Source organism: Echiichthys vipera (genome assembly GCF_963691815.1).
Source record: "Echiichthys vipera genome assembly, chromosome: 8".
In the NCBI taxonomy this organism is placed as follows: domain Eukaryota; kingdom Metazoa; phylum Chordata; class Actinopteri; order Perciformes; family Trachinidae; genus Echiichthys; species Echiichthys vipera.
Window position 1 is genome coordinate 8,149,190 of NC_139833.1, and position 24,305 is coordinate 8,173,494.

The window sequence follows — 24,305 nt, forward strand, 5'->3', positions numbered from 1 at the left end:
TGTAGATGAATTATAGAGTTTGATGGCCACAGGAAGAAAAGTCTTCCTCCGGCGTTCAGTGTTACACCGGGGGGGAATGAGTCTGTGGCTGAAGGTGCTTCTGCTGGAGGTCAGCAGCTGGTGGAGAGGGTGAGTGCTGTTGTCCAGGATGCTGTGCCGTTTCAAAAACAGTAAAAATGACAAATGAATAATAACACAAAATGAAATTAACAGATAATAAGGTACAAAAGACAGTGAAAAGACCATCAAATAAATAAACAAAAATAAGAAAATAGATAAACCAGGGTATAAACACACATCACACAGAAATGTTGCTTGTGATATTTTATTATAGATACTTTGTCACTTTTTGTCCAGAAATTTGAGAGATTTTAGATAATTCTTGAATAGTATTTGGAAAGGGATGACATAGGGGATAGTTTTTGTTACCTGACGTCTGTGAAAAATAAGATGTGCCTTATAAAATCTACAAGTTAACAATAAATTCAGTATTATACGTATTACGGGGGAATTGTTGGGTCTGTGTAAATCATAAATAAGTCATTGAGTGTGGCTTTTACCTAGTCTGTAAAGTGTCCTTAGATAACTTTGGTTATGATTTGGCACTATGAATAAAATTGAATTGAATTGAGGTGGTTCAGGATCATCTAAGGATGCCCCCTGGGCGCCTCCCTAGGGAGGTGTTCCAGGCACGTCCAGCTGGGAGGAGGCCTCGGGGAAGACCCAGGACCAGGTGGAGAGATTATATCTCCACACTGGCCTGGGAACGCCTCGGGATCCCCCAGTTAGAGCTGGTTAATGTGGCCCGGGAAAGGGAAGTTTGGGGTCCCCTGCTAAAGCTGCTACCCCCGCGACAAGACCCCGGATAAGCGGTTGAAGATGAGATGAGATGAGATGGATTGAATTGAATTTCTCATGCTCAAAATACAGAATTACATTTCTACACTCAATTATAATTTTACAGTTTAATATAATAAACTATAACTATAAATATAATATCTGCTGTGACATTCAAGTCCAAAACAAAAGGAAGCAGAATTTAAACAATTACAGAATAAATGTGTCAAATATTCTGCTTCATTGTTGCAGAAAGCACGCGCACGCACGCACGCACAGTTCACACCTGTCCCATCCACATCGTTTGCAAATCTACCGACACGTGACAGGAAGTCGTCACCGCGCCGTGACGTCACTTTACTCCAACGCGGAAGAGGTCGTCATCGTAAAAGCTGTGAGTTGGAAGGTCCGTGAGATGTGCTAACGTTTGAGTCGTTTAACGGTAAAACAACGGGTAATTTAAAAGTCTGAATGAACGAAGCCGTTTCCTTGAACAGCGGGTGTTTTCTGGACCAAGTGTGACTCGGTGTGTGTGTTTTTGTAGCCTCAACGGTTCAGGTCCGGCAGTTACCGTAAAATCAATCACTGCCTGTATAAAAGAAAGATTAAAAAACCCATAACTGACAAGTTCGTTAGACATTCAGACACTATTTCTGCCATTTTGGTCGTTGATAATGTTTAGTACAGGGTGGGTTAAAAGTTCGACATCAAAAACGTGTTTAAAACATTTTTAATCTATTTTTTTAGACCGTTTAAAGCCTGAAAATGTCGTGGATAAGAGAAGGCGACTTAAACCTGCTTGAGAAGATTTCAGCCAATATCCTGAAGGTAAGCCTGAATTATATTAATATTCTTGTGTAACGTTTATCTCTCAACTTTTCTCTAAAAAAGCAAAATAGTAAAACGACGTTTGAAACCCGCCAGAAGGTCTTTAACACCCTAACATACACATAAACACACAAACTTCTTTATAATAACAGGCATACATGGGGCATTTGTTTAGTCTTCTTGCTAAAACTGTGAGGGGAATGCCCCTCATTAAAAATGCCAGTGTGGAATAAAACGAAAACCTGCATATTAAGATAATTATGAATAAACAGAGTCTGGGGTAGTTTAGAGGTGTGCCTCCATGTTTATTTACAGTCAGATCAAAAGACATTTTGGCATTCAGTCTGCACAAAAACATGTATTGCTTCAAAGCACACAATGCTACATGCTGCATACTAGTAAAAGAAAAACAAAAAAACAGTCCCATCTTAATCCATAGCCCAGGGGTAGGCAATTCTGGTGTTGTGCCGTATTCAGCACCCCTGCCGTGAAATGCACCCCCTGGCATTATAGGTGATATTCTGGATCAGAAGGCTGTTGTTTCCACCTAAAGGAGTAGCTTATATACAGTTAACCCAATTAAAAGCACATTTTTGAACCTATGAATTGCAAGAAAAGCTGGGATTATATTTAGGAAACGCTGAGTCAAATACATTCAACTTGCTCAAAAGATCCATTTCATTCATTTTGTAATTATGGCTGCAGTTTATTTCCACAGAACATACAAAAAGGTGTTGTTTTGTGTTCGCTATTATCCAAGTTTGTGATTTTAAACTCTTTCAAATAGATTAAAGACTGTAAGTAACCAATGTTCTGACCGTTGTGGGCTACCTGTTTTTATGGGTATATAAACTACTCCTATAGGTGGAAACAACAGCCTTCTGATCCAGAATATCACCTATAAATATCACCTATAATGGGAGGGGGTGCATTTCACGGCAGGGGTGCTGAATACGACACAACACCGGTCCTCGAGGGCCACTGTCCTTCATGTTTTAGGTTTCACCCTACCCTAACACACCTGAGTCTAACAATAATCAAAGTGTGACAAGCATCAGCTACTAGATAACGAGCAAATCATCAGAATCAGGTGTGTTAGAGCAGAGAAACCCAAAACATGCAGGACAGTGGCTCTCCAGGACCAGAATTGCCTACTCCTGCCATAGACCGACAGGAAATAGGAAAAGGCAGTGATACACCAGCGTTGTGTTTTTCCACAATCTTTAAACACTCTTCTGAGGAAATAATCAATTCACTGCACAATAAAAAAAATTTGACTAATGTCTCAAACTGTGAGACACTTTTTTTTTTTACACATCTGAACAAAGATAGTAGCCTAGCTGGAAATTAAATATCCTTGCTCAACCTGTATCACAAGTAACGACGTGAAACAATGTTTTTTTTAAAAGGTAATGAGTGTTAACTCTAATCTTGCGTTTTATTTTTTTTATTTCCTTGTGTCATATGAAACGTGTAGGGATATTGCTGTCTTTTTATCATGCTGCACACGATATATAGACAACATTTCTTTCACCCAGGTGGTCAGAACAGACGAACTGCATGGGTGTTTAATATTTGAGTGGCATTAACTAAAGCTACTTTAGCACCACTGAAGGGCTGCTACTCTTTTTCTTTTTCAATGAATCATTTGCTTTACACGGCGGCAAAAAATAGTGTAAAATGCTCGTATCAGTTTCCAAGATCTCCAGCTGACGTCTTTAAATAGCTTTTTGTCAAAAATTGAAAAAAAACAGTAACCTTTTCCTCAGATTTCAACAGCATCTTACAATCTTCATCAGCGGATGGAGACTGTTCGTACATTGTGCGCTGACACATTTGAAAAAGCTCTGAAAAAAAGCTTGCGAGCGGAGTTAATACTGTTTCTTTAATATATTATTTCTGAGGTCAAGAATGCAACTTATTAGAAAATAGAACCAGAGAATAACTTATCACATTTGTTTCCTTAATAGGTTTTCATTGATTGATCGTTTCAGCACTGACTGACTGAATGAATGAATGCTTTATTTCAAACATGTGAAAAATAAATTACACTTGAAGCACTAGTTATTAAAACCCTTTGTATGTTTGAAAAGGAGTAGGAAGAAGCATTGGCTTATTAATTCCTACCCCTTCTCCACTTAGTACCTAGTACTATAGTTTTTTTTGTTTTGTTTTTAATACGCTCAACAAAACAAACAATAATCAACAAAAGACAATAACCGCTTGTGTAAAAATAAATAAATGACAAGTATGGCAAAATGTGAGAACCCTAGTGTTTGTCATACCCCTCTTCTTCCCTGTACCTTGTAAACACCACCCGTTTGTAACATTACTTAATGTCTCTGTCACTATAACCCAAATCTCTCTTGACTCCCCTGATCTGCATTGTGTCTCCCAGGCTGGACCCATGCCTAAACATGTGGCCTTCATCATGGATGGTAACCGTCGCTTTGCACGTAAGAAAAACATGGAGCGCCAGGAAGGGCACATGCAGGGCTTCAACAAGCTCGCAGAGGTGAGGTTGCTTTGGGACTAAAGCAAGTCTTCTTAAACACACCGGGCATAAAATATATGTTGCTCATGTATGTGTAACCTACTCTCCTTTCCACACCAGACATTACGTTGGTGTAAGCATCTGAACATCCAAGAGGTTACGGTGTACGCCTTCAGTATCGAGAACTTCAAGCGCACCAAAAACGAGGTGGATGGGCTGATGGAGCTGGCTAAGCAGAAGTTTGAAAAGCTGTTGGAGGAACGGTAAGTTTTAACTGAAGGGTTTGAAACCGTTTTTCACTCTGCTGTGGAACCAAACGCAGTGACCTGCTGTGTAGTTAAAGTTAATTAAGTGTCTTTGAGAGACTGATACATACATTATTTCAGATTCAGTCTTTGTAAAAGTAAACAGGGCTTTAGATTGGTAGTGAGGAGCCAGCATTTAACTTTTAACATGCTTTTAAATCAGCTTGGTTCACACTTGCATTTAAAAACATCTACACTGAGGAAATATTGGATTTTTCTTTTCTTACTACCACATAAGTTGACAGCACCGAAACAAAAACAACCTGCCTCTGCACGGGTCATTGAGCAAGATATACTGTGGACTGATTCCAGAAAAGCCAAGAGAAAGAAATGCTGATTTAAAATAGGAGTCCACACAATCAGTTATTTTCATGGCTATTTTGGTTGACACTGACTTTTCGCTCCTGTAGATTTAGCCTCTAATTAAACTGTTACTGTGTAGATGTCCAAAAACACTTATTTAAACCAATCAACAACTACCTTAGAGAAAGTTAAAGTGCACGAATCCGCAGTTCCACTAAGATGTTGGCCCAAGAAAAATTTAATCTCAATTTACCAAATTTTTCAGAATGTTTTTCCACAACAAGGAATATTTTACAGATTACTCTTGTCATTAGGATGTCTCTGGTTTTGAAATCCTTGAAAGTTTGTGAAATTCATTCATTCATCTTCAACCGCTTGTCCCTGTCGGGGTCGCTGGAGCCGATCCCAGCTGACATCGGCATGAGGCGGGGTACACCCTGGACAGGACGCCAGTCTATCACAGGGCACATAGAGACAAACAGAGACAGACAACCATTCACACCTACGGGCAATTTTAGAATCATCATTTAGGAGGGAGGAAACCGGCGCAGACACGGGAGAACATGCAAACTCCACACAGAAGGGCCCCAGCTTGGATGCGAACCTGGAACCTTCTCGCTGTGAGGCGACAGTGCAGAAGAAAAATCAAGGCCTTTTTAAAGTTTTTTTGAAAATTGACATGAATAGACAAGGGTCATTGAAAGTGCTTCAATTAATATATTGTCTGCAAAAATATAAACCGAAGTTATTTGGATCTTTTTTTAGCTTCATGTTGGTGAATAGTCTGTTTTCCACTGTCTGCGCGTGTGCCTCCAGCAGTTGTCATTGTTTCCGGCATAAGCCTGCTAGTTCTCATTTTTGAAATCCTTAGCGTTGTAACAGTAATTTAAGCTGGATCTGTGTCTGAAATCAGCTGTTTTGGATCCTTGAATCTGAGTGAAATAGGCCTTAAAAAGTCCTCAAAAGCCCTCGAATTTGATGTTAAAGAAGCTGTCGAACCCCTATATATATATATATATATATATATATATATATATCTCTCTCTTGTAACAAGTCGATCACTATGGTTCCTCATTGTAAACATAGAGTCTGTAAATGCTCTCAGGAAGACATTGTGGTCTTGGAGGCAATTCTGAAAATACTGTTCTGTTAAAAGCACAGCGAGGTTGATAGAATTACATGTTTCCCTACGGCAGTAACACTGTCCAAAATAAATCATCATTGTATGAAAACCAACACTCGACAAACCAGCTTTGCACAAGACATTGTACTGCAGACTGCTCCAGGGAAACTGTACGCGCTGCCGCCGACTCAGTGGAAATTCCTACACGTAGGGAGCTTTGTGTATTTCTGGGTGTGGAACGCAGATAGACACGTTTAAGCAGCCTTGTCTAAACGGAGGTCTTCTTCTTGTCCCTGTTGTTCTTCATGCGTGCTCCCCGGGGACAAATAACGTTTTTTTTTTAATTGTGATTGTTCTACACCTCTCTTGTAGGGACAACCTGGAGAAGCACGGTGTGTGTATCCGGGTGCTGGGCGACTTGAATATGCTGCCACTCGACCTTCAGCAGCTTATTGCCAAAGCTGTGGTCACAACCAAGGCCCACAATAAGTACGTGTTTTATTCATTTGTCTGTCTGCTTCTATGATCCAACCTCATCATTAGTGACCCAGCTTTACCACCACACACATAGATGTTACATTTTCCACTTTAAATCACCACAGATGTACAAATGCTTGCTTTGCAGATGTTTCCTGAATGTGTGCTTTGCCTACACATCGAGATATGAAATCACCAATGCGGTCAGAGAAATGGCTTGGGGTGTGGAGCAGGGCCTGATCAAAGCAAGGTAAAAAGAAAATTGGCAAAGACAATACGGAGTTGATCTTGTTGATATGCTTCCCACATCTATGATGCTACATAGAGTATAAAAAGAAAAGCTCTAACAAGCTGCGTTTGTGTTCTGTCATGCCCAGTGATGTTTCAGAGGCGTTGCTGAGTGAGTGTTTGTACAGCAGTAATTCTCCCAACCCTGATCTGCTCATCCGCACCTCCGGAGAAGTGCGACTCAGCGACTTCCTTCTTTGGCAGGTGAGGATGAAAATGACAGTATGGGCAAATTAATGAAGATGATAGTTGTCGCGCTGAGAGATCTCACTTTCAAATATGAAACCCGTAAAGTAAGGTTGGAGATATGAATTCCCAGTCTTGGTTTCGTGTTCGGTTAACGTTCATAAAATTATCGGAGGGGTTGTACAGCAAAGTGCGCTGAACATACCCAGGGTTTCTTTGAATGACCTGCATCAGCAAATATGAAACTCGCAGTTAAATGGAACCACGAAGCTCACTTAAGAGTTAATTTGTCATGCCAAGGTTTCCGCTTTAGTTTCAATGCATGGTCTCATAAAGAGGGAGTGTATTGTGTCATTTGACTCAACCTTTGGATAGATCAAGGGCTGCATTTTTCACTCAAGAGGAGCAGATCATTAATTAACTCCTGTGACCAGCTTAAGAGTATAACAACAGCAAGGGGTAACACAGTCGCACATCATAACGCTAGGGAGGTGTGCTGGCAAAAAAAAGCAAATTTCCTGAATTGCCCCCCGGGGACAAATAAAGTTTTTTGAATTTTTTTTTAATTGAAAAGATTCTGCACCTTGTCTAAAAATAACTATGCCAAATGCTAAATTGTTCTTCATTAATCCCAATCAAGTGATGATAACTTAGACTTTGACATAGACTTCTCTTTATTGATCCTTTCGGGGTGACTCCCGCAAGGAAATTGAGTTTCCAGCAACTTACAAAAAACACAAGGGAGGTATAAAAAAAATACGGTGTAAGATAACCAATGAACTCTTAGCTAAACAAATACAGCAACAACAATAAACAGTGAGCAATACACTCTTAGTCGTATATATACTGTATTTTTTTATTTATTTGGCTTTTATCTCGTTTTGGAAAAGAGCTCTTCATATATATGAGGAAGATGTAAGAATGCAGGTCAAATAAAATTCACAGAAAATTAAATCAGACAAGTTAAATGTAGAGGAAATGCATGAGATAAAATATGTATGACTGTACAGTATATGACAGAAATGAGCAGCGAGATTAAATGATTGCACTTGAGTGGTGGATACAGTTATTGCACAAAAAATAATAATTATAAGAAGACAAGTGTCCAGGTATGTGGTAGTAGATTATTAATTGCACAGTGAATGGCTCCATCTCCTTCTGCTACACTTTTTTTCAAAATGCAAAAAAGTCCAAACTGCCTTATTTTATATTTCATGGTGTAAACCACCACACTGGACGTAACTCCATAACCTTTAGTGAATATGTTTTCAGTGAGGGAGCAGCAAGTAGATTTGCCGATGCAGAGCAGAGAGGGAGGGCGGGCTGGGGTGTGAGGTTTAATCATGTCCTGGATGTAAGCTGGGCCTGATCCATTAGTAGCACAATAAGCAAGTGCTTGTGTCTTGAAACGGATGCGAGCAGCTACAGGAAGCCAGTGAAGGGGAGCGGAGGAGCAGTGTAGTGAGAGAACTTAGGTAGGTTGAAGACCAGTGGAGCCGCTGCATTCTGGATGAGCTGCAGGGGTCGAATGGCACAGACAGACCAGCAAGGAGGGAGTTAGTCAAGGCGTGGGATGACAAGAGCCTGGACCAGAACCTGTGTGGCCTTCTGGGTCTATGTTGTGCAACACTCATTAATTTATCTTCAACGCTTGTCCCTGTCGGGGTCGCGGGGGGCTGGAGCCGATCCCAGCTATTATACATATATACAGGTACGGACATATCATCAATACGTCCGTACCTAAAACGACATATCATATATAGGGGATGATGGTACGAAATTTGCTAACATTGTTAGTAGGCTAATATAAACATAACTTGATACGCTACACATCTTCTTTTTTTTAGCTATGTAGTTTATGCCAGTGTACAACTCAAGTGTATTCCAATATGGATAGCGAAACCTCATCATACTAAAAAGGCCTATTTCTGGTATTTTATTTAGTTAGTACTTGGTAGACCTACTATTTCTAATAGATATATGAATAAAACAATAATAAACAGTTAGTTATATTCAAGATAGTGCTATCTTGAATATAACTAACTGTTTATTACTGTTTCGGGACAGGGAAGTAAAACTAATATTTCTTTTTTCTTTAGATGGTATTTTGGCACATTTTAGTCAGAGAATTTAAATTTTTTTAATACAAAGAATAAAAACATCCCTTTGCTTGATTCAAACCGTTAATACAGTATATACAATTGTTATTTCGGCTCATTTAAATACATATATAAAACATATGCCAACTAAGTATATCTGCTAACTATCGAGCCATAGAAACCATGGATAATAAAAAAAATACAAAAATATTGGACTCTTAAAGAATAAGAGGCTTCGTCTGTTCGAGACTCGCTCGTGCTTGGCGCTCGGGCATTTCTACATCCGGTAAATCCTCCCGCGTTCACGAGAAGCAACAATGGCGGCGGCGTCCTCAGGGGAGCCTGCGCTACTGAGCGGCTTTCCATAGGAATGAATGGGGCGCCATGTTTGGTACGCTGCCGGTTCCTTTTCCCATGTCCGTCAGAACCAGAATCGGAAACACTTTAATAATCCCAAGGGGGGAATTGTTTCCAGGCGTTGAATCAAACCACGGCGGCCGCCATCTTACTATTCTGTTGACAAAAAGCAGCTATCTTATTGGTGGAGCACGATCACGTGTCGAGCCGTGCAACCGCCAAAATATCATTACGCTCTAAAGAAACTAGTTCTGCATAAAACATAAACGCATAAATTATCGACTGGAATTTCCGCGACATTTTTGTTATTTTGTAACTCAGCATGAATCGATCTTTTTTTTATGAACTAAAGATTGTGTATATATCAGACTGCAGGGCGGAAAACATTTTCTAAAAGACTTGGTGGTCCACCTTGTGGCCTAAGAGGGATATTCAAATCATGGTTCAAATAGGTCTAGTTGATAAGATAAGGAAGAGAGGACAAGAGGAAAATACAACAAGTAATAATGCAGATAAAAATGTAATGATATGTTTAAGAGAAAAGACTGCAGCAATGATGAAACGGAAAACGTACCAGGTAAAGTCTGCAGAACAATACCCAAGGAAGATGATCAAGTTCAGAGCCAGAGTGAGGAGTCACAAAGTCAGCAGAGAGAAATGACAGCTGCAGGATCTTCAGAAACAAGTACAGCAGGTGGTAATCATGAGGCGAGGCCTACTGCTTACCCCTCAATAAGGAAAAAAGAACAATACGAGCAGTTCAGGGGGGGAAATGATTGATTGTATGCTAAAACTGGAACACTTGGCTGTACCCCATGCCGAGAAGTGAAAGATCTCGGTCTCATGGCATCCCTGATCCCATGGCAACTGATGCAGGGGCACAAAAGAGTGATACTAGTGTGATTAAAAAGTACTAGAGTGATAAGAAGTTCTAGTGAATGCTTGATGAGTAGACTATAATGAATAATTAAGTGTATTTTTCTGTGCACTGCACGCAAACTATGGGTCAGTATGATAGCACCGGCAAGAAATAAACTACTTTCACCCCTGAGTACACCCCACTGCAAGAGCTGTGAATATGTGACTTTGTGCTGATTTTAGCATTTTGGGTAGAGTTACATTTTATAGGTCATTGCGTTTGGAACGGTACACGTGCTTTTACCACCTGGAAAAATGTGAGGCGTGTCAGTCGGGCGCTCTCTGGGTGTTTGTACGCGTATAAACCGTATGAGTATGCCTGCAAGTCGTAATGCTGTTTTTATTAGGTCAACTAAATGTACCACACAATTTAATTTAGTCTGTGATCATGTTTTATGTTTGTTATTTTAAAGGCCTCGCTAGGCACGGGCATTGGGAATTAGCAGTAGCTATAAATGCTGTGATACACTGCATTGGTTAATTGTTGTGCAACTTCCCGTGTATAGTGTATCTGTCCCTATCAAACATTAAAATGAAAAACAATAATGCAAATCATGCATGTTCAGATCGTAGGAGTTCTCGAAGGAACAAAGGCAATTTGTTTTCACACACCAATTTTTATATTTTTTATGCCTATAACAACAAAGAACTATCCACCAAATTAGGGTGAAAGCTTTTTATGATAGAAAGTATTAAACAAATAGACATTAGACTGAATGTCAAACACTTAACAGCTTGTCCTTTGTCTTCCACTCTGCAGACATCCCACTCCTGCCTAGTGTTTCAGTCCGTGCTGTGGCCTGAGTACTCGTTCTGGAACCTGTGTGAAGCCATTGTCCAATATCAATTAAATTACAAATCCATTCAGGTAAAGCAAGGCGCAGTTTGTTTGTTGTCACAGGTAGTCATTGGATGGGCTATACAGGGAGACTGGCAAAAATAATAAGAACATCTTGGTATACAGTGGCCTTACAGAAAACACAGGTTTGAAGACGACCATAATGTTTGTTTTTTTGTGACCCTGCCAAAGGTTTTGACGCAGCTGTCCTCCTCTGTCATTTTGGAGGCTGTGGAGTTATTAAGCAAATATCCAGATATGCGTCTTTTCTCTCAATGTAGGTGAAGATTTGTGTGTGACTTCAGTCGCCCATGCAGTCTCCTGTCTTTGCCATACAACAACAAATTATTTTTTAGGGAGCACTCACACTTTCCTTCCGTACCGGGCCAAAACAGGTTTTACTGATAAAGCCTAGTTCGTTTGACCAGTGTGAGTGCAACCGCTCCGCACCTAGCTGCGGCCAGCTGGCCGTCCACGGCCCGTTTGAGAGAGGTGGGCTTTTGTAAAGCGTGTTTGCAGATGTACGAGCACGAGGCCTACGGTGGCGTCATTTTATGTGTGCCTGTTCGGGGGACAAGTACCCTAAAGCCCGGGGCACGGTACGGGCGGTGTGAGTGCGCCCTTAGGTTTGCCCTGGCCATGTTTAACAATTTCCCAGTGTTTACAAGTGGTGTACCAGAAATGTAGGCAGACAGATCTTAGGCATACAGACACAGAGTCTATTTAGCCTCCTTGAACCTCAGTAGGTTGCCATATATTTACAAATGTTGCTATCAGAGCTCTATTAAAATTGAACTACACTCCAAGAATTGCTACACAGATGAGACCAATCTCACGTCACTCACACAACGATGTAATGTGGCAAAGGCAAGACACATCACAAATCACAAGAATTCAAATGCAGGAAAACTGTTTTGGCAAATGAGAAGTCACTGGTCCCAGGCATAATTGTGAATATTATTGGAAAAATAATTACTGGGATATTTGCCATCACCAAATATTGCCTCCAAAATGTTTCATCATTCTCAGCAAGCGGCAAATGTTGGCAGCTTTATCAAATGTATCTTTGCTGCAGGATTGTTGTATTGTAAGATGTTTATATTGTGTTGTCCAATCACACGACACAGGTTATTCTGGTGCAAAAATGTATATCACAAAAAACAAATGAAAAAACATTACTTGTGTAGCAGAAAAGGCTGTGATAACCTTATGACCTCATCTTTATTACTTCAGTATTCAGTAAGTAATTATTTTTGGTGAGCATTACTTGGTAAAACAGTTTGTTGCCTCCATCTGTCACACAACACGTAACATCTTCTGTCTGTTGTCCATGTAATGACTATTGTGATTCCACTTTACATTGCTGTTACCAAAACAAAAAAGGATCTATTTCTTTTCAGTGGTAATAAGTTGAAGCAAGTCCTACCTATGCATGACTAATTGGAATTTGTGTTGCATTATAGAAAGCCAGAGACTTCCATCGAGAGCACCAGGCCTTACAGCAGCTCGAGGCGGATCGCGCCTGTGTAGCAGAGCACCTGCAGCATCATGGGAATGGAAAGCCCGCCGACACGCAGAGAAGACAGGAGGCCCTGCTGCACTACACCACCTGCAGGGAAGAACGGATTCAGGACTTCCTAGAAGCACTGAAGCACAAGAGAGACTCTTTCTTTAGTGACTTATGGGGCGACGGCGTCGTGGCCTAAGAAGCGTTCGAAGAATAAACCCCATGTTGAAGTGGGGATGAAACCTCTCCCGTCCTCTTCCCAAAAGGGCTTCTGTGGAAACAGGAAGAGTGAACAGTGACTGGGAATGGTTTCATTGTGTTACTGATTTGTACAAGAAGAGAGGGCAATTTTACCCCTATGGGGCTGTAGAATAATTGATATTTATGATTGTAGACTTTGAAACAAAAGTCTAATGTGTGGAAACGACTGGTCAAGATGTAGTTAAGTAATTGTGCAAATTGTCAAATGCATGCCATTGATTGGAAGATCAGATTACATGAGCGAAAGCCAGGGATCCTGTGTTTTTGGAGAAGTTCCCAAAGCATCCGTCCACATAAATCTAAGTGAGTACAGCTTTGCATTTCTGTTGTGGCCCAAAGAAAGTGTTGTTTGTTGAGTGTGATGTTGATGACATAACTAGATTTTGACCAGCTTTCTTAAACAGAATAAAGCAATTACTGTACGTCAGATGAGAAAATGATGTACGATTCAGTGCTTTGTACTCGTATACCACTCAGTCTGGTTTTCAATCTGTTAGCATTTAATTGTGACTCTGCATCTCAGGGGAAACCCTTTTACTGTATTTGGTTTCCCATCAGTTACTGAGGCCTTTCTACAACTGGGAAGCGTTCAGCCCACACATCAACTAAACCTTTAAGTCCTAGTAACTGTTGGATAAGTATTGAACCTCTCCTCTGATTGACAAGGTAAATACTGTTTAAATTAGGAAATGATTGCGTACATTAAATCAAAAAGTATGTAGTTGCTATTCTGTTTAAAAGTAAATATCTAGCTAGTAGTGTAGTGTTGTTGTGCATATAAAGGTGGGTAAACTATGACTCCCAGTCAGCAATCATAACACAAGTAAAGAAACGGTAATATTTTTCACATTGTTTGTTGTTTTTTTGTTAATTTGGGAATAACAGAAGAATGAATAAGTCTCAACCTTCAGTTGTATCAACTACTTATGCTTAAGTTTATTCACGTCCAAACTGCAGCTACATCTTAAGCCACTTACTACAATTAGGTATTTGAATTCCCTCCCATAGGAAATATTATTGTTAATAAATAACTTAGAAAGATATTAAAAGCTATATATGTTTTAATAATACACCCACTGGGTGTTTCGGGGGGTACAGAATGGAAGTGTTGCTTTTCCATAAAAATAAAAAAGATTTAGCCTGAATTACTATAGGTTTTTTTTAGGGGTTGGATAATGACTTTCTGTCACCTTCTGTTTACATTGTTCCAGCCGATAGCGAGCGACATTGCGGGTTGCCAGAGTTGTCTGTTGTTTGGTGCAGCTACTGTAGGCTGGCACTGGTGAAATGGAGTTTGCCAATCCTGCAGCAGCTTCGGAGCCTCAGCGAAGGGGGCGTTATTTGTCCTATTTGTCCTAGCACCTGAGTTACCGCAGACGGGCAAAAACCAGAGTCAGTATAGACCAAGCACTCAGTCAATGGACTGAGATAAAGGAGTTCAGCCGCATTAAAACGCACGCCCAAATGGCTACGTTTCTCCTCAATTGGTAAGCTAACGTTCATGTTTACTTAGCCATAACGGCTAATGGTTACTGTCAATCAAACTCCTCTGTAATACTTGTTTTTAATGGAGCGATTTGCCAGAGGGGACGGGTTCAAACAGACTCCGTCTGACGAACATGGCAACGCGACTGCTGGAATTATTGTCTGTTGTTGCGACTACGGTCCTGAGACACTAGATGGTGGTGTTTCACTCATTCTCCATTTTCAACCTTTAAGTAAAAGTAGTAATCATACCACATGTAATATAAATGCTCTTTTTCGAGTTATATCGTCTATGGTTATATCGCACAAGTATTGCCCTCATTTAGATTATTATGTTCATCAGATAAATGATTGTAGTATCACTGATGCATTTACAAGTAAGAGGCATTTTGATGGGCGGCACTGTGGTGTGGTGGTTAGCACTGTCGCCTCACAAAGTTTAAATCCCGGCTGGGACCCTTCTGTGTGGAGTTTACATGTTCTCCCCGTGTCTGCGTGGGTTTTCTCCAGGTTCTCTGGTTTCCTCCCACAGTCCAAAGACATGCACAGGTTAAGTTTATTGATGACTCTAAATTGCCCGTAGGTGTGAATGGTTGTCTGTCTCTGTTCGTCTCTATGTGCCCTGCGATAGACTGCCGTCCTGTTCAGGGTGGACCCCTCCTCCCACGCGATGTCAGCTGGGGTCGGCTCCAGCCCCCAGCGACCCCGATGGGGACAAGCGGTTGAATATGGATGGATGTGTGGAGCTTATTATAACTATATACTGTTGGATAGTTTATAACATTGCATCAAATTATTTTACTTATCTCCTGTTTTGTATAACAATGTTTGATGCTACAACTTTTGTACCTTTCGTACAGAAGCAAGATGCTAAATGTAGGAGTAATTAACCGTGTGGCATTGCTACTTTAACTTGACAGACTTATGGTCGCGGGTACAAGCGGCCGAAATGGGTTTTCTCAGGAGGGGGGCTGGAGTCTCCCTTAGAGAGAGGGTGAGAAGTTCAGCATTCGTGAGGAACTCGGAGTAGAGCCGCTGCTCCTTTGCGTTGAAAGGAGCCAGTTGAGGTGGTTCAGGATCATCTAGTAAGGATGCCCCCTGGGCGCCTCCCTAGGGAGGTGTTCCAGGCACGTCCAGCTGGGAGGAGGCCTCGGGGAAGACCCAGGACCAGGTGGAGAGATTATATCTCCACACTGGCCTGGGAACGCCTCGGGACCCCCCAGTTAGAGCTGGTTAATGTGGCCCGGGAAAGGGAAGTTTGGGGTCCCCTGCTAAAGCTGCAGCCCCCGTGACCCGACCCCGGATAAGATGAGATGAGAGACTTATGGTTTATGAAGGGCCTGGATGTGACGACCTTATCCAATGAGAAACCTGGGGTACAGCGCCTCCCCGCGGCCCTGCTGAGTATTTTCCAATATTTGCCTCCTGCCTCTTTAACAAAGGGGCGGCGTCGTGGACCACGTGACGCATTTGCATCCAATGACAAACATGGAAACACAAAACTGGTTGGAACCGGTTTCGTTCTTATATTTCAGCGTATGAAACTACAAAAACATTCGTTTGCATTATACATTCGCCATTTTACACAGCGACCGCTCAGTTGTCGAGTGTTAATCTCTCCAGGAGGAAAAAAAACACAACAACAACAACGTTTTACAGTTTTTCTGTGAGCTCTCTGTTCATATCCTTATCAACAAACATGGGCAAATCGAAGGTAAGATTATTTTATTTTTAATTATTTAATTTTAACCGTGCACTGGGCTCGTGTTGTTAAACCCGAGGTGACCGTTAAGTTGCGTTTGATATGCGCATCAGAGGAACGTCATCATCGCTAACAAATGGTGCAGCCATGGCGGTCCGACGGCGGGGACCTGGGCGGGCATCCTCCCATACGTCGAAAATACAAACTTTGCAGCGTAGTTAGTGGCGCTAAATGTATCCAAACGTGTGCAACGCTACAAATAATATAAACACAATGAGGTTTGCACGCCCTGCGTCAAAGCTCTTTGACATGTGCAGCCGTTGACATCCCGCTGTCTTGTCTTTTCCCCCCCTTTAGGCAGCAGGTTGGGGTTGGGGGGGGGGGGGGTGGGGGGTCTTGACAGGTTACAGAAACCCCACTTACATGGCGTAAATGTGAACTAGCTGTCCAAATAAAACACATGCATAAGTCGTGATCTACCGATTTAACCGTGCAGGGAGCGGTTGACAAAATAAAAAAAAGCCCAACTTGCAGATTTTTGAGGAAGGAGTTGGGGGAGGGGAGGTCGCGTTTATTTTGCTGTTTTGATTTAGGGGGGAAAGTAAGGCTCGCTCGTGCATGTTGTTTAATAAAAAACAAAAAAACAGGTTTGATGTTTTCGTCATCCAGTTTAAATTCAATCAACGTTTGGGCTTAAAATATCTAAGTCAGCTGACATTCCTTATAACGTCACACTCGCGCGCATCGGTGAATTAACAAATGTAAAAAAAAAAAAAATAAATAAAAATGTCCTCAATGATGCATATTTGTTTTATTCTGGTTAATTTTGCATGTTGCAAATACAAATCCTGCAGTTTTCTTGGTTAAATAAAAGATATATTTGGCTTTAAAATTAATAATTTAAAAAAAAAGGCGGTTTTATTTATGAAATATAATCTGAAATGTCATTTTGCCTTTGTTTCATTTGCATCATCCGCGGGTTTGCGTTTGCCTTTATTACACTGCGGTGGTTAACGTCGCAGATTAGCAAAGTACGTAATAATCTTATCAGTGTCCCAACAGCTGCCTGTCGGCGCGCATTGATACAAAACAAAGGAAGCTGTCAGGGCGCCAACGCGGTGTCATGGTGACAAGACAGACCGAGTTTGAATTCAAATATGCGCGGGAAGTTCTTTGTGTCATCCCAATTTCTCTCTTCACCAGTCTTTGGATTTTCAATTCAATTTTATTTACAGTGCCAAATCATAACAAAAGTTATCCTAGGACACTTTACAGAGTAGGTTAAGTACATTTACTGAATTCATTTAAAAATAAATATATATAAAGCAGATTTGGTACATTGACTAAATTAATTTAAAAATAAATAAAAAGCAGATTTAGTACATTGACTAAATTAATTTAAAAATAAATAAAAAGCAGATTTGGTATATTGACTAAATTAATTTAAAAATAAATAAATATAAAGCAGATTTAGTACATTTACTGAATTCATTTAAAAATAAATAAAAAGCAGATTTTGTACATTGACTAAATTAATTTAAAAATAAATATAAAGCATATTTAGTACATTGACTGAATTAATTTAAAAATAAATAAAAAGCAGATTTAGTTCATGGACTAACTTAATTTAAAAATAAGTGAATAAAAAGTAGATTTAGTGCATTGATTAAATTAAAAAATAAATAAATAAAAAGTAGATTTAGTGCATTGATTAAATTAATGTAAAAAAAATATTAAAAAGTAGATTTAGTACATTGACTAAGTTAAATTAAAAACAAATAAAGAGTAGATTTAGTGTATTGACTAAATCAATTTAAAAATAAATAAATAAAAAGTAGATTTTGTACATTAATTAAATTCAAAATAAATAAAAAGTAGATTTGTATTGAGTGTTTCATTTCTCTGCCACTACAAGATCATGTCTGCAGAAATATTCATACTGTTTTTTAGGATTATAATGTTATTTGAGTTGTTCTTTTTACAAAACTTGTATTCAAATTTTAATGTGTTTTTTCTATTTTTTGTCTTTCAGGCACCTGCCACCACTGAGGTTTGAAACATGAATATTGCAAGAGCATTACACAACATTTCAATAGACGAATAGCTGAGATTTGTCGTTAAATGTTTGTGTTTTTTCTGTTTTAAGTCGTTTTAACAGGACATGCTGTGAATATCATGTTTAGTTAGGGTGATGTGTTAAACGGGCAAGTGAGTTACATTTGCAATAATTACTGAATATCTTTTCCTCCTCTCTCAATAGCGAAGAACTTCCAGCCGGCTGGCTTTGGTAAGATCCTTACAAACACAATCAATCATTATAAACGGCTGCTTTTTTGCTTTGTGATTATTCTCGTTTGTCATCCAGAATTTGTGTTGGGTGTTTTTTTGGAGATTTGTTATTTCAATATTAAACAGAGGGTCTATTTTTAAGAGATAGTCACAGAACTAATAACATGCCCCATGTCCCCAGCCACTGCTCCTCTGTGTAATCTACTGGTGCGTGATATTTAAAATGTTTTCTTTGTTTTGCAGAAACCCAAATCTGCGGAGACTAAGAAAAAAGCTGCTCCAAAAGTAAGAAACTAATAACACAGACCGTCTTTATGCTGAATGTCACATGTGAAACTGAGTCACGGCCTTGAGTTCCTTGAAGGGAAATCAAGTGTGGCCTAGTTTCAGGAAAATGCATCTTTTTGAGCAATAATTTAGATGTCTTAGTACGCTTGATTTTCTTCATTATTCTTAAACATGTGATAATTGTGATCTAGTTGAAGAGCTCTAATCTGTTAGTAATCAATTGGCATGTTTGTTTGTTTGTTTGTTTTCTATAGAAAGCAGCCAAACCAAAGAAGACCAAAGTAGCTGAAAATGGGAACAAGGCTGAGGTTTGTAAGAGTTTACACAACACCATTGTTTTGCAGGTCATTTGTGTCCTTAACTAATAAAAAATGAATGTGAGCAAATTAACAGAACACACCGTCTTTAATCTATGTATAAGATGTAGACAAATATAGTGATGTTTATCCAAAGTATGTAAAGAGTGTGATCAGCTAACAATAAGGAATGAATTCAGTATTTACAAGTTTCTCAATTACAAAAAAACAGCTACAAGCATCCCACAAAATATGCATTTAACTTAATTAGAACACAAATGACTAATTCAGGTATTATTTTGAGGGTATAAGAGTTGTATAACATGTGTTCCTAATACTGAAGTGCGGATCTCTGGATAATATTTATCTGCACATGAGCAGGATTGTGAGCAAAACCTATAGTAATAAAATAGAAAAAGACACTGCCTATCAAATGATGGTTTGGAAAATCTAAACAGGGTGCCTTTATTTTCACATTCTCCATTTATACATCTTGAATAAAGTTTTAGAAGTCTGAAGTTGTGGTTTCTCGGTGCACGTATCGTTTGTCACATAACGCGCTCGTTTCTCACTTTCTGTCCCCAGGAGCCAAAAGCCGAAGCCACTGAAGCCAAATGAATAACGGTCGATGTGCTCACTCTGTGTACTTGGTGATTGTACAGTTTTAAATAAGTATTTTTTACCAAGTTTTATATTACAAATGTCATTTATAGGTTTGTTTTGGGCTTGCACTTGATGTAACAAAAGTTTGTCACATGCATATCCATTTTATATCCATTTAAAAAATAAGATTACCGTCCATATCCTGTAGACGTGGCATTTTTAGTTTGTCTAATCCTGTTCTTGTTTTTTTATTTAAACTGCTGAGTAACAGATATTCTCCAACAAGTTGGACTCTGAATCTAATTTTAAACCTTATGAGGCAGCTAAAGCATACTGTTAAAATTTGAGGGAGAATAGGAAGTTGTCCTTTTACCTCCTTGTATTTTAATGTTAAACTAATAAGAAATTGCTTACCAAATGTTTTTGAAGCACTGTATGTTGACATGAACTCGTCAGTCAGTAAAAACACCACGGAAAAATACTGTTATTAGGTCAAAGATTGATACATCCCAACCACACGTTTGATGTGAACCCGGTCATCTGATGAAAAGTCCTGTTAAGTTATGTTGATGTTCTGACTAAAGCTTTTCTGACTTAAATGGTTGATCTAAATGTTCTTGAATAAAAATGTCTTCTTGGCGTTACGTTGTTGTGTGATATGAAAGCCTCGTCTAAGAAACAGCAACCGTGTACGGAGCTATGACTCTTATACACAGTGGCCCTGTGGAGTTCGTACAGCAGGTTTCAAACAGTGATCTTAGCTGACGACTGTAATCCCCACACTGATTGCCGGCTCCGCCATCTTGGCATGACATCCATTTTAAGATCATTATCACCCAACAAATATGTTTCCTCTTAACCCCCTTATCAGTTGATATATTTTGGTGTAACTTTAACCTTAAATAGGTTTCTTCTAGATTCAAGAAGCTTTATTTATCCAGAGGGAAATTATAACAGAACATTATTAACAGTTTCAATACAAAGATGGGAAAGAATCAGAGTAACAATAAGCCAACATAAAATAAATCAAACAATTAGCTAGATGTGACAGAAAGCAACAGACATTGTGGTTAAACGTAGGTATATACAATATACAACAATACGCACTGTGCAGTTTAGCAGCATGTTGAAATAAAATAATTACTAACTAAATAAGTGTAGCAGCATTTCTTCCTGAACTAAATTACAGTACAACTAAATGACTTAGGTGTACTTGACTGGTGTTGACTTGAAATGAAAAGCTAGAACTTTTTGGGATATATATATATAAATTCCTCACTAAATAAAGGCAAAACCCTTAGCATTAAACTCCTAAAGAAGTCCTGCATGTGAAACATCACTTTGGGGATGATGCAACCTGCTACTTAATGGTTTTATTTTTAATTATCTGAATTGACCTTTTGTACAAGTAGGATGCTCTGATTGTTGTTTGTTCAGGTGATTTTGGGGTATTACATCTAGATATATAGACAAGTGATGCTGAAGTGCAATGTGAAATAATGTATAAAGTTGCACAAAATTGAAATATTCAGGTGTAAATAAGTCCAAAATAATCAGCACTTGAGTTTAAAGTGCATTGTGGCTCTTGAGAACAGTGTCTTGCTCCGTGGCACCAGTAGAGGGAAGTGTTGCATCACTGCACATACTTTATTTCAGTGTGTGTGTGTGTGTGTGTGTGTGTCTCCCCCCTCAGCATGTGAAAGTCGGTCAAATATGACGCGTTTTGTTTGGAAACCTTTCACCGGGCTGCTCACATTGATAAGAGGGCTGCTGTTTTATAGTTTATTTGTGTTTAACGTCCTAGAATCAGCAGTGACAATAAGGTTCAAAGTGTGGGTCAAATATAACGTTGTAAATAAAAAGATAATACATATAGCCTTCATAGTTTACAGTAAATCATGGGAAAGTAGGCTACAGGTCAGAGTACAATGCAGGACACACTGTTAAGGATCTTTCAAGATATCCTCAACTCTTTGTAAATATTGTTTGAAAGCTGTAAGCAATCAAAAAACTTTGAACAGTGGGAAATATTACAAAAGAAGTCCCATAATTCATGCTATTTTAAATGTATATACTTTCCTTCTTATATGCTATTTAATTCCCTTCTCTATTTAATCTGTGATGTGTGTTTTACATTGGATTGTTGACAAAGTTGTATAAAAGTATTCAATTCTCCTGTTTCATTCTAGTTGGGTTTTAAGCTATAATTTTAAACTACCTGTAGTTTTTATTAAAACTCAACACAAGGTCCACTTAAGCAGCTGTGTCTGGAGCTTTTGATCACATCTCATGTTTGTGCTGTATACAAATAGCTTATTTACCACAGCTTTAAGGTGCTGGGAAAACATGAAAGTGTACCTTCAAATGCTTGAATAGGACTTGGAAAAGTTGTCGGAGTCCATGTTGAGGATCAGTCAGGGCGACTGAAGCAACACCCTCCGTCCTGTCGGTTGGGGTCAGTGGTTTCCTTCCTAAACCGGGAGAGAAAGGATGATGCCCGGCACATTCTGTAGAGTTAACACATGCTTGAGATCAGTTAGCTGTTATGTCCCTCCCTGTGGGGTAAAGTCAGGGGTAAGCAGATGACACCAGGAGCATGTCACGGGTCACACAGGCAGGGAGGGGGCTGCGGAAACACATACCTGGCACTGCATTAATACATTGGATGGTATTAAACTGACGATCGATGTAGTTCTGTGAATATTCTCACTTGTCCAGGTCATCGTTATCCTCAAAGCAATGTCAGTCAAAAGCAACTGGACTTGGTTATTTCTCTAGGAAGACGTTTCACCTCTCATCCAAGAGGCTTCATCAGTTCATGTACACATCTGACCAGGCTGGGACTGGATCAGGACCAGGCTGGGACTGGTCCAACTAACTGTTGTCGAGATCTAAGTATTTAACCTCTCACAAGGCCGATGATGTCACTGGAACCCTTTGTGCTCCAAGTGCCACGCCTGTCGTTAGAGTGGCAGTCGTTGGTGGGAAGTTGGTTTGGACTTCGTTAGTGCTCTATTGAGTCTGAACGACAGTTGTTAGAGTCACAGGAGGACGTTTGTGAACAGTTGTTCTTTGAGGTTAGATTGTTGAATCTCCTGAAGGGATGAAAGGGCTGCATTGTAAATTGGAGATAAGTGGTGTCTCAGACCTCCTCCTCTGTTTAGCAATTGTTTCTCTACTTTTGCATAGATGCCTTCTTTTACTCCTCCTTCAAACCATTGATTTATGTCAGTATAAAGAGATGTGCTCACGCCACCTTTCCCCCTGATTTATGCAGAACGACATAACACAAAACAGTGCGTATGTCTCTCTTCTATATGGAGGAAACCATCCTTTTTTCTCCCATCTTAAGAAGTCCACTGACCACCATCAATACAGAATTAGATGACCCAAAGTAATCGACTATGAGGCTCACAAAGGAGAGCTAGTGCTGACAACGGACAAACCCCTCTAAATGCTGATCCACAGTTTATCTGTCTGGTTTTAATTTAACCGTCAGCCTCTAGAGGATGAGACATTTTCAAGCAGGAATCGGTTTATTTATTTATTTTGAGCAATCATGGATGAGAGGTTAATACTAATGTGAGCATCTATACATTTCCATGACAACTGCAAGATCCATTGGTTGAAGATCAAACATACAAAGGGTTTTAATGACTAGTGCTTCAAATGTAATATATTGTTCACGTTTGAAATAAAGCATTCATTCATTCATGATGCAAGTACGAACAGGCTTAAACCCCGTAGTAAGATTGTTTGTCAACTGCTATTTTCATGGTCGAGAATGCACTTTGTTATGCAGAATATATATATTCTGACAACGTTAAAGACTTCTAGCCCATATTGGCTTGAAAACTGAGCTTTGAAGAAGTTGTTTTTACGCCAGCATGGATGAGAAAGAACTTAAAAAGTGCCCAGAAAAAATGAAAAGTGGAACATTTAGATGATTGTGTCAACTGGCCGGGCAACTCCATGGATGAGAGGTAAATGCTGATTTGAGCATCTTTAGATTTCCATGACAACTGCAAGATCCATTGGTTGATGATCAAACATACAAAGGGTTTTAATGACTAGTGCTTCAAGTGTAACATAGTTTTCACGTTTGAAATAAAGCATTCATCCATTCATTCATTCATGATGCAAGTACGAACAGGCTTAGACCCCGTAGTAAGATTGTTTGTCAACTGCTATTTTCAAGGTCGAGAATGCACTTTGTTATACAGAATATATATATTCTGACAACGTTAAAGGCTTCTAGCCCATATTGGCTTGAAAACTGAGATTTGAAGAAGTTGTTTTTACGCCAGCATGGATGAGAAAGAACTTAAAAAGTGCCCAGAGAAAATGAAAAGTAGAACATTTAGATGATTGTGTCACCTGGCCGGGCAACTCCATGGAGGAGAGGTAAATGCTGATTTGAGCATCTTTACATTTCCATGACAACTGCAAGATCCATTGGTTGATGATCAAACATACAAAGGGTTTTAATGACTAGTGCTTCAAGTGTAATATATTTTTTACGCTTTAAAATAAAGCATTCATTCATGATGAAAGTAAGAACAGGCAGGAAGTTGTTTTTACGCCGGCATGGATGAGAAAGAACTTAAAGTGCCCAGAGAAAATGAAAAGTGGAACATTTAGGTGAATGTGTCACCTCCATCTGAGGGAAATGAAAGCCACAGAAAATCTACTAAAGTGGACTGCTTAAAGATTGCTAAAATTTCAATCTCAAGTGATGCAACCACACCATTGCCTCTGAACATGCTCCAACAATCATTCCTGCAGACCTGCCATTATAATGCTCATTCTCCTCCTAGAGCA

At 39.5% G+C, this 24,305-nt stretch overlaps 1 protein-coding gene and 1 long non-coding RNA gene across 3 annotated transcripts; both read left to right on the forward strand.

The window, feature by feature from the left end:
• The first annotated feature begins 1,215 nt into the window (after positions 1-1,215).
• On the forward strand, positions 1,216-13,252 carry dhdds (dehydrodolichyl diphosphate synthase). Of its 2 annotated transcripts, none has more exons than XM_083919035.1 (9): positions 1,216-1,243; positions 1,585-1,665; positions 4,064-4,180; positions 4,280-4,422; positions 6,263-6,379; positions 6,516-6,617; positions 6,745-6,859; positions 10,976-11,083; positions 12,517-13,252. In XM_083919035.1, exons 2-9 carry the CDS (start codon positions 1,603-1,605, stop codon positions 12,757-12,759), a joined length of 1,008 nt encoding a protein of 335 aa, XP_083775161.1. In that variant the 5' UTR covers positions 1,216-1,243; positions 1,585-1,602; the 3' UTR covers positions 12,760-13,252. The 2 variants fall into 2 exon arrangements, with proteins under 2 accessions (XP_083775161.1, XP_083775160.1); XM_083919034.1 differs by having other exon boundaries at positions 1,239-1,363.
• Positions 13,253-15,819: 2,567 nt separating this feature from the next.
• LOC310950907 lies at positions 15,820-20,128 on the forward strand. The gene is made up of 6 exons (XR_014593309.1): positions 15,820-16,020; positions 18,041-18,058; positions 18,269-18,295; positions 18,541-18,582; positions 18,840-18,893; positions 19,467-20,128. It is a non-coding gene; the product is annotated as an uncharacterized lncRNA (long non-coding RNA).
• Positions 20,129-24,305: the final 4,177 nt, after the last annotated feature.